General features: G+C 39.6%; 2 protein-coding genes across 2 annotated transcripts; one reads left to right on the plus strand and one right to left on the minus strand.

Moving 5' to 3' along the window:
- The first annotated feature begins 737 nt into the window (after positions 1–737).
- Positions 738–4304, plus strand: cd248a (CD248 molecule, endosialin a). Its single transcript, XM_032582756.1, has one exon. The coding sequence runs from the start codon at positions 892–894 to the stop codon at positions 3046–3048; it is 2157 nt and encodes a 718-aa protein (XP_032438647.1). The 5' UTR covers positions 738–891; the 3' UTR covers positions 3049–4304.
- A 1155-nt stretch (positions 4305–5459) lies between these two features.
- On the minus strand, positions 5460–11043 carry znf16l (zinc finger protein 16 like). Its single transcript, XM_032582763.1, has 3 exons — positions 10079–11043; positions 8859–9077; positions 5460–7085 (listed from the first exon to the last, which is right to left on the minus strand). Exons 1-3 carry the CDS (start codon positions 10818–10820, stop codon positions 6385–6387), a joined length of 1662 nt encoding a protein of 553 aa, XP_032438654.1. The 5' UTR covers positions 10821–11043; the 3' UTR covers positions 5460–6384.
- Between the last annotated feature and the right edge of the window lie 473 nt (positions 11044–11516).

The following is an 11516-nucleotide window of genomic DNA, read 5'->3' on the forward strand; positions in this document are numbered from 1 at the left end:
ACATGCCATGACTTACAGAAGTACTCGTATGGGTAAACTTGCATATGAATACTGGGTATTTATCGGGATTTTATCCAATAAACTAAAACAAAGTAGTCAAGTATTGTGAACTCACAAAGGAAGTGACTTGAATTTTAATCAAGGACCTGACTGCAAAAGAGTTACAGTGAAGTCAGTGGAGTCATACTAATAAGGTGCTTAACACTGCAGGAAGAATGCTTGTTTGCATGACTAAAGGTAAAAAAGACTTGACCTCAAGCATGATCAGAATTCCAGAAGAAGCAGAAGATAACTGCTGAATTCATGGAAGGAATTCATTCTTACTGCAGAGTAAGTGTATCAGAGTAAATCTCCTGCTTTTACATATTGCAATAAAAGATGTTTGTGCATGTAGGGGTGTACATGTGCTTGTACAGGCAAATAGTTGAAGAGTAAATGTATCCATGAACAGGGTTTATGAAAACCATATGACATACTCTCCAAAAGAAAGCATTCCAACGTTTGCTGCTCCTCCCCCCACTCTAGCACAAAGTCACATCGTGCAATCCCTCTCACTCCCCCCAGCACACCCATAAACACACACATCCACATACCCCACCCTACCCCACAGAGACACCACTTGCACCTCTTTCAAAAATAAATCATTTTTGCCTCAATTTCCCTCCTCTCTCCTCTCTTGCCCAGCCTCTCTAAGTCAATGGTTCCAGCCCCCTTCCCTATTATTCCCTCCCTTTGTGCTTTCTGGAATCGTGGGACAGTTTGCATGATCCCAGTGCCTGTGAAGATAAGCTTAAGCACAGCAGAGTAAAGAGTACATGCAGACTGGACAAAAAAAAAAATCAAGTCAGAGACTGATGTACACTGGAAGAAGATATCCACAAGAGAATAATAATGGGGCTTCTGTTCTTTAGTTCTGCTATTTTTCTCTTGTCTTCTGTGCTGTATTCACTCTTTGGATTTTCTTCAGTCTTAAGCCAGGACCTGAGAGAAAGAGATGCACTTTGTAATGCAGAAGGCTGCTTTGTGATTTACTTTGAACGTAAAATCTTCCTAGACTCATGGAGGTCCTGCAAAGAGAAAGGTGGAAATTTGGCTACCATCAAGCGCAAAGAGGAGGCCATCGCTATTGCCACACTTTTCTCCACTGTGGACTTGCGGTCGTCGCGTACCAAGGTCAAAGTGTGGATTGGCTTGCAACGTCAACCTCGTCAGTGCAACTCAAATTCACTAAGGGGTTTCTCTTGGACAACTGGCGATCAAGACACAGAGTATACCAACTGGCAAACAGAGGACTCTCCTGATATGTGTTTGATATCTCTCTGTGTGTCTTTTGACTACGACACACTACAACACAGTGATAACTTCAAATGGTTTCATGGTCCATGCTCTATCCCTGCTGATGGATATCTTTGCCACTTTGCTTACAACGGAATGTGTTCGCCCTTGTCAAGTGAGGGTTCAGGAGTTGCCCTTTATAAAACACCTTTTAACCTGCTGAGCACAACCCTAACCCATCTACCAGTCGGGTCTGTTGCTAATTTACGATGCCTCACAAATGCCAATCAGAAAGTTCAGTGTGTGAAGAGGACAAACGACGGTTCAGTAGGATGGTCTCCTGAACCGCTGTTTTGCTCAAATCCCTCAATTTCACACCAGTTGTGTGAGCAGGGTAATGGTGGATGTGAACATTTCTGCACACAAGTCGGTGGTCAGATTTCCTGTGACTGTGCAAAAGGTTTTCATCTCAGATACGACGGACAGACCTGTGAGCCTGACATTTGTCAAGGAGTCCCCTGTGAGTTTGAGTGCTTGCCTCTTTCAGACGGCTACCGCTGTGCCTGCCCTGACGGATACATGCTTGCACCAGACGAACATGCTTGTGTAGATGTGGATGAGTGTCTTCAGTCTCCTTGTCAGCAGAGATGTACAAATTCGCCAGGGACATTTGAATGTCAGTGTCTGGAGGGCTATCTCATCAATGAAATAGGGGAATGTGAGGATATAGATGAGTGCTTGGATAACGTATGCCAACATGCTTGTGAAAACATTCTAGGCTCCTATACCTGCCATTGTCATCTGGGTTTTTCAGTTGATAGAGAAGACCCCACACAATGCCTAGATGATGATGAGTGTCAGATTCCTGGGATGTGTGAGCAGATGTGTGTGAATTATGTGGGTGGTTTTCAGTGCTTCTGTAAGTATGGCTATGAACTTTCGTCTGATCAGTCAACATGTCAGAAAATAGGGAACAATCAGGTTGGATCTACCACTCTCCCCTTTCCTCATGTTGGACAGATTGAACTTGGATGGAATGCTGTTTTGTCCCCCTGGAGCCCAGAGCCAACCACCGATCCCTGGCCAGGAAATCAGGAGCAACCTCTGGACTGGCTGACCAATCCATCAACAGCCTCCAAACCTGAGGAAATGTGGGATACCAGTGCCTCACAGGACAAACCCAGGACTAGCTTAAGCACTGTGGATGACTTTTATGAGGATGATGAAGAGGAAACTACTACAACTATACCATTCCTTTCCACATCTAAAATCTCAGAGGGAGCTTGGAATTGGTGGCCATCGTTTTCTACTTCCACTCAAAGTTTGGACAATCCACATACAGATTCAGACATAAAAAAAGAAGCAGAGCAGGAAAAGTTCTCTCCCCATGATTACCCCCAGTTCCCTGGGCAGGAGTCTGGAAAGGAGGGAAAGAATTATGAGGAAATTACACACTCTCAAGACCCCACTGTTCCCACACCGAAGTCACCACCCCCATTCCTGAATGGGGGTGGTGGAAATGGGAACAACCTGGATTCTGTCCAAGACGACAGGGAGCATAAACAGAGCAACACTGGGCTCCTGGTTGGCCTGCTTGTGCCCATCTGCATCTTCATCATGGTGATGGTGGCACTGGGTATTTTCTACTGCACTCATTGTGGCGCGAAGCCAAGAAACAAGAATGCCACTGGCACCAAGTGCTACCACTGGATATCTGGTGCACATGACAAACAGGGGGCACCTGGCCCCTCAGGGGACAAGGCCACCGTTTAGATCATGAAGACAGAAACTGAGATTTAAACTGAGAGACAGTTTTAGTCACAGACAATGAAAAACCAAGTGGGCAAAAGTTTTAAGTGCAGTAATATCTGTGACTGTGGAAATGAAAACTTTTTGATTCTATTGCTTTTCTTAAAAACATATGGTAAAGGAACAAACAAATTGACAGTGTCTAGTACGTTTCTGATTGCCAAAACAGTTAGACATATTAGGATTTCAAAAGATAATTAAGAACGTTTCTATTATAACAGTTTTTTAAAATTATATATAATTTAAATGGGACAGTTCATATTAATGAAGGTACAGTATTATATACTGGTTGCTAATAAATCACTGTAATGCAGACCGCTACAAGAGATCTTTCCTGCCAACAGCCATCACCATCTTCAATAACTCTGAAGAATCCAAATTAATGACTTAACACAAAATCTAATCTCCCTTTGGGATTAATAACGTCATTTTGAATTTGAATTTAATGCTAAATTTCATCACATAAAACAAAGAATACAAGATGCAAACATTCATAAGAAATACAGTAAAACAAACAAAAACTATATGCAGTCGGAAAACCTATTTTAAGATCCTTACATAAAAAAATGAATGTTTAATATTTACAAAACAATGTCACTAGCTAACTAAAACACAAAATTCCTTTTTGCGTTTTAATTAAAGCAAACAGTTATAACAGCTGAGATCTGTTACTGCAGTTATTGAAAATAGTGACTTAGTATTATTTTATCTTTCTGAGATGCTTGACTTTGCTTGAATTTTTTTCAGTATTTATGTTTATTTCAAATTGGTATCAAATACAATGTAAACATTTTACAGAAGGATATTTTTTTCATATGAAGAACACTTCTTTTTTTCACTTTAAGATGACAATGTTTCAGTGGGTTGATATTATACTTGTAATTTACCTTTTTTAAGATTTTGTCATTTTGATTTATTTTTACAATACAGTTATTTTGTGAAATTTTGAAATTATTGCAGCTGTACGCAAATTTTTTAAATGCAGTTTTTTAATGTCGCTGTACATGTTCTGTAACATAAAGATCATTGTAGTTAAATATCATTCTAAAATTACAATTGACTCTTGTTTAATTTTTTTTCCCCCTTGCTGATAGATTGTGAAAATATTAGTAATCTTCTCACTCTTCCATGTTGATAATTAGTACAATCAAAATGGTTTGTTGTAAAACTGAGATTTTTGAGCCATAGATCAACCTTTCAATAAAGGTACTGTACCAAAACCCCCTGACCATATTCTACTGGTTGCCATAGGGACTCTCTGGTTTAATGCAGTTTTTAGTTTATTTAGTCACAACATAAATAACGTTTCGAGGCATTTTACAAAAAAAAGTCAATTCAATCTAATCATACAGACAGATTCCAATTGAAGAGGAAAGAAAGAAACGTCCAGCAGAGCCTGGCTCAGCGTGAATGGCAACCTGCCGCGGCTCACTGGAGAGATGAGAACACAGAACGACAAGCCAGATGTAGATTCTGAAGAGCAAAAACTGGGAGAGAATAAAGGTCAAAAATGAAATAACAGAATATGATACCAAATAGGAGAGGAGGAGAATGAAGCTGAGTAAGGAAAAGTCGTTAAGACTACGACTATAACAGCAGAACTACAGAAGAAGTTTAGGAAAACTTTAGCCAGTCGAACTATAAGCTTTATCAAAAAGGAAAGTTTTAATGCTCCATCTGCTCCTAACGGATCCCTTCATTCAGACTGCAGGTTTACTGATGACTCCTAGAACTTCAAAACGTAGAATGTGAGACAGATTCTGTATCAGGCTCCTATCCTGTGGAACCAGCTCCATGTTTCAGTTTGCGAGGCAGACACCCTGAATACTCTTAAGACGAGGCTTAAGATCTCTGGAGCTTGAATCTGCATTGTAAACAGAGGAATATTACCAGAGTTGTTTTGTTAATCATATTGTGTTTGCCTGCTGTCAATGCCACACTGCTCACAATGGCGAGGAAGTGGTGATTAGATATGCATCATGTTGGCCTCATGGTGTTAAAATGTAAACAGCATAATGAGGGACTGTTAAAACACCAACAGATATTGAACTATGAAATATATCGGTCGATTCCTGGGGCAAACATTTTGCCATATGTAGATCCACGTACATATACAAATAGATCATACGTTAAACGTAATGTAAGTTTTGTTTTTCTTAAAACATTTTATATCATATATTTAATATTCAGCCTTATCACTACCATCAAAGGATTCTCAAAGTATATTATAAACTGTTGCTTGAATGAATAAAAACTGCTTTATTATGCAACAGTCCTTTTGAGACATTTTGTGCACAAGAACAAAAACATAATTCCAAAAGTAACAACGTCCCTAATCCCATCCCTAACCCTGTCACAGTAAGAAAACACACGTATGAACTAAAACTGGTTCAAGTTTAATGGCATCCAATAAGATTAGGATACTTTGGGCTCAGCAAACATACATGTTAGTAAATGCAAGACTGGCTTTTATGTTTTACTGTCCGTAGTTGAGGCCTCCGTCTTCCTCCAAGGAGCCCAAAGGAAAGAATTTCCCCCAATTCTCCTCTTCTGTTAACCTTCTGCTTCTAAATAATACTGGAAACTGCAGCCAGAGGATCAGGGTTGGGACGGATGTTGTAGTCTTTAACGTGAACACGTGTGATCTGTGTGAATTCATCAGACGGCTTTATGGTCCAGTTCAATGTGGTGCATAAAGATAAACAAGACTATCACTTTTCAGGAGAAAACGAGCATGGTCAGTCATTTGTCAGCATGTATAAATAAGAGAACCTTTTTACTAACATTTTACAAGCAATTCTAAAACATACAATCAATACAAACACACAAAACGTAATGTCATCAATCTCAATGATCATGCCATGTTTTTCTGCTCTTAAGCCAATTCACAAGGTGGAATAAATCTATAAATATATTTTAATTAAATCTGCTATTTCACATGGATATGTCACAAGTAATATATTGTCAAAAAATAATTACAGTTAAATGCATACAGTCCAAAAACCTTCAACCTTTAATGTTAATGGGCGTATTCCGTGGACTATAGGATCAGGAGAAAACCTATAAAACAAGTGACTTTTTACGTCCCTGAGAACATTGCTACTGCTCAGAAATGAACCAGGAAGCATTAGAAAACATGTTCTGAGATGCTTTATGATCATCTTTAGTCATATTTTCCACATCATTAGTGTATTTTACTGTCACAAAATGCTCAAAGTAACAGAAAAAGGATCTCAGGGTCTAAAACTTGTTTCCACTTCATCTTTTATGACTATTACGATCAGTGTACTTTAAAGGCGGTTATGGTGCTGGAGAGCACCGGTGACTCTTGTATGTTCCTAGATGGCGGAAGCAGCGTCCACATTGCTGACAACAGTAAGGAGTAGCCCCACTGTGGATCCTCTGGTGGGTGTACAAATTTCCTAGCTCTTTGAAGCATCGACCACACTCGGGGCAGGCATACGGACTCTCACCAGTGTGCACCCTTTGGTGTCGTTTGAGACCAGAAAGAACAGAGAAACCTTTCCCACACTGCGGACACGGGAAAGGACTCTGGGCGCCGCTGTGCACCAACCTGTGACTTTTTAATCGGGCGGCGTGGCGAAACCTCTCGCCACATTCTGGACACATGAAAGGTTTTTCTCCAGTGTGGATACGCTGGTGTTGCCTCAGGTTGCCAAGGTAGTTAAAGTGACGGCCGCAGTCCCCACATTCATACCCCCCTTCAGTTTTAATCTCCTTTTTCACAGGTCCTCCTCCAGCGCTAACACCGGAGCTCACTCCTGGACTGCCCTCACTGGTCCCCTTCCCAACGCTGACAGAATCACTGCTGCCATCTTCCCCAGCGGGTCCGGCTGAGGAGATGAACGTTTGGGCCCTGGCGGCCGATGCGTCATCAGTATCTGGGTGTATGAGTTTGATGTGATCCTCCAGAAACGCAGAGTCGGGGCAAAAGGTTCCGCAAAGTGAACAGATGTAGGTGTGGCTGGTAAACTGTTGGCCTGAAAAACAAGCAAACATAATTCGGTTAAATATATTCTTGGGTGCACGTATGTGACAATAAGGTTCTTATATTTCACTTATTCAGAATCGTTTGAGGGCTTGTTGGGGCTCAGGCGTTCAAACAGTTCCAGAGATGTTGGTGCTCCACCCGATCGAATCCCTTCTCTTGGTCAACATGTCCAATAAATTAAAGATGTCCAAATAATCTAAAATTTATTATATGTTATCTCTTATTGATCTGTCAGCAATACAATAAGACTGATCAACAAGTATAACTTGATCACTGTTGATCTGCATGCCAGAACTTTTAAGAAGATTTTATAATCAGCACATAACAGACTGACAGGTCTCTAATTCTTTATTTCATGAAGATTCTCCTTCCTAGGAAGAAAAGTGAGCAGAGCTCTGCAACACTTTCCCCTCACTACACTGAAGACGTCCAACACAGAGCAGCGTGATTTAGAAGATTCCACAGGAAAGCCATCTATCCCTGGAGCTTTACCACTTTTCCATGCTCAGCAGCGCCTCCTGCAGTTCTTGTAAAGTTAGAGCATGCTCCAAAAAAGGATTACCTGGGTCTGAAATCTTTGGCAAGTTATTAAGAAACTCTTCTGTCATCAGAATCTTCTCTAAACTCACTGACAGACAACTTTGAAAAAATAAATAAATTTAAAAAAATTTCAGTACATTCTGTAAACTCTTTTCCATCTTCAGACTGAAAACAACGAATGAGAGAATTCATTGCATTATCTCAGATTCATCACTGCTTTACATAAACAGACATTTCATAAGTTTTCACTGCTTCCAAAAAAAAAAAATCCTCTCATAAAGCAGCAGTCATTTAATAAAACAGCATTAAAGTGAAAAAATGCACCTTTAGGTCTTAATTTGTAACATTTTCTATGATCACACAATGATCAGAAAAGCCCAGAATACACAAAGTACATGATCTAAATATTTGTAAATGACCATAACAGTAAAACCTGTCTGGTCTTGCTAAAGAAATGTAATTCCTTTACAATGAGCCCATGAATGCTGCTTTGTTTTTCTGTGTTTGGAAGCCTGCTGTGGAATAAGGCCCATGTGAAATTTCCTGCCTCCCTAGTTTCAATACAGAAGGACATAATGACAACCAAGGAGATCATCATACTACTAAATTTTTAACTAGGGGTGGGTAATATGGACCAAAATTTTTTTTTTCTCTTAATTTCCCGATAATAGTCTGAAGAAATAATTTTTCCTTCTTTTTTTACTGCAAAGAATGTGTCAAAGTCAAACCATGCTATAATCTGTGAAGTACATCTCCCACCTTTACATTTAAATGAATAGGGACTTCAGAAGGTAAATACAATTAGAAGGAGAATCTTTCCAAAGTAAAATGAGGCCTTAAAAGGCAATTACCAATTCTGATATCATGTAAAAAAATAAAAATAAAAATAAATAAATAAATCCTTACTATTATGTTCTTGTTCATTTTATTAAAGGGTTCGGGGGAAGGTTGTTTTGCTTTTTCACCACTGAAAATTTTCCTAAAATCTTGTAATATTTTTGGTCATATTACATTACCTGAGAGGAAAAAAAGCAATAAAAAATAACATCAATGATCATTTTCTCTCTAGAAAAAGAAAAGGTTGAACACTTTATAATAGAGCAGAATAAATATCATTATGCCACCACCTGCAAAAAATTGAGAAATGCTAGTATTGAGTTGTATAATCCTTAAAAATATCATTTATCAACTTGCTTATTAGCGATGAGCGTCTGTTTCCCACCTGTCTCTGGCCTGTCTGCGCTGTCTTCCAGCGGAGCCCCTTCCGTCCCCGGAGAGCCGTGGGGTTTGGTGGAGCAGTCCGAGAGCTGGACGTGTGAGAAACAGACCTGGGTTTGCTTCTGTCCGCCACCTCCGTCCCCCCTGGACGACTCGTCAGCGTGGTGGTCATCCTCCTCAAGCGCAGCGGCCCTGGGGTTTTCACATTCAGGCTGCTTCATGTCTAGGAGGAAAGAATGGGAAAGCCTTATGATGGGTAAGACATAATTCTATGAAAAAGTATGTATAGCGAGTGAGTTCTTCTGTTTTTGCTTTTGTTGTGACAATGTCTCAGCTTGTCGGGCTATTTTTAATATAAAGACCAAAATGATCTGAGTAAATTCAAAATGCACTTTTCAAATGACTTAAGTTGCAACATTATCTTACTTAATATAGGTGTAATAGTTCCCATACCTGTAGTCAAAATGTGTCATGTCACTGTTATCTGGTTGAGTAAATAAATAATCATAGTGCAGTCAGAAGAACACGATGTTTTAAGTTGACTTTAGGTATTTAAAACCTCAAACTGAAAACAGTCATATACAGTAAATGGGAATTAACAGCAGACAATAGCAGCCCACAATTTCACAAGAAAAGCTGGTTCATTACATCTACTGTATGTTTCATATTGTTAACAGTAACCATCGACCAGGTTGGTTGCAATTTATTTTGTAATATCTAGCTCATGCAGCAAGAAGTTAAGTTACGAGTATGAAGGTATAAAAGGATTTAAAGATATTAAGCTGTGTGATTCTTGGTAAAGCCACAGAATGATTACACTATCACGGTTATTTTAACGGCTTTTTTGGAGATGCCAGAGGAAGTGCCAGTTTTTGTGTGTGTGTGTGTGTGTGGGCGTGGGTGTGTGTGTGGGTGTGTGTGGGTGTGTGTGTGTGTGTGTGGAAGAATTAAAGTGTAGCAGGTCTACTAGTTTTTCCTGATTTAGAAGAAAAAAATGCAGTTCCTTGGCATCGAAACAACAATAAATAAATAAATCTCATAATGATCGATATTTTCAGCAGAAGGAAAATTATTAGTTCCTTTGCTTGCGAAAATATAGACTAATCCTAGTTAATAACATTGCAGACTTTACATATTTTACATAAGTTGCATTAAATGCTAGGATTTGTATCATTTCCCCATCAATTGTAATCTTAAAAATCATTTACCATTCCGTTTGTTTACCTTTCAGCTCTGCAGAATATGCCGCTGGTGCTATCCATTCATAGTCATACATCCGTTTGCTGCCGATGGGAGGCATGCTGAAGATGTAATCTGAGGTGGAGTCTGGGTCTCCGTGCACCGGCCCCGAAGCTTCCACCCTGCTGTCTGACCACAGGCTCAGAGGCTGGATTTCCGGTTCTTCATCAACCTCTTTTTCCCCTCTGGCTTGGCTGACCAGCTCCGAGTCCATTTCGCCACAACCCTTCGTGTTTTTGTCTTTCATCAGATAGTCACAAATAGCATCTATATTTTCCCTTTTCACCTCGGGGATAACAGATTTGGCTCTCCTGGGGTCGATGCCACCGTGCTTGGTCCCCAGGTTGAAAGGGAATTTCATGAAGCCAGACTCTGTGGTCGGCTCCAGGGTCGTAAAGCCGTCTCTCCCATCCCTCTGAACCACCTCGAGCTTAGCTTTTAACTTTTCAATCTCCTTATTTTTCTCGCGCAGCTCCATTTTTAGGACTTGTATCCGGATACTGACCACTCGTCGGATCTCCACCTGAGCTGTCTCCAGAACCACGGCGATGTTTCGCTTCAGGTGCTCCGTGATGTCGCTGACCGAGCACAAGAGATCCTCTTCGCGTTCCAGCTCGAGACAATCATCGTCCGCTCTGTCTGCTGCCCCGGCGAGGTCCATGAATGCGCCGTAGAATTCAGGAGACCGCTTTGTTTCCACAAAACTGAGGTTTCTTCTGCGACTCATAGATGACCGTCAACAGCGCTTTTAGCTGAAAGCTAGCCTGTGAGCTAACTCGGTGATGCTGACCATAGGCTGACGGAGGATGTGACGTCATTTTTTTAATCACAACAACAGTCTTCTTCATGGTTTTGTTATTGGCGGTTGGCAAGTAACGTTAAATAAGCATTACCGACACCTACGGTGGTTCATGAGGATTTAATCTATACTCTAAAAAAGTCTACTTTCTTAGAGTCTACTCTCTTATATATATATATATATATATATATATATATATATATATATATATATATATATATATATATATATATATATATATATATATATATATATATATATATATATATATATCTCCAGCTCAGGTGGAGATCTCTTTGTTGTTACATAAATTCAGGATACTACTTTTAAAGCATATTGTAATTAGTTATGCAGGCCCTAATTTTATGTTACCTACTTTTATATATATATTCCTAATTAATTTTCTCATTCAAATTTCTGAAGGTTTCAGTGAATTGGAAGAAAAAAGAAATGAAGGTATTTTGATAGAATGGCCTCCTTTTTGTCTGTATCATCACGTGTCCATTTTGTTTTTTGTCACAACTCTTTCTTTTTTTATTGGCAGTACTTTTAAATAATAACAATTAAACATAATATATAATAAAGAAAATAGTCTCTGGTAAATTTGACGTTGTCTACGGTGTT

The sequence above is a fragment of the Xiphophorus hellerii genome, chromosome 14, assembly GCF_003331165.1.
Source record: "Xiphophorus hellerii strain 12219 chromosome 14, Xiphophorus_hellerii-4.1, whole genome shotgun sequence".
Lineage (NCBI taxonomy): Eukaryota > Metazoa > Chordata > Actinopteri > Cyprinodontiformes > Poeciliidae > Xiphophorus > Xiphophorus hellerii.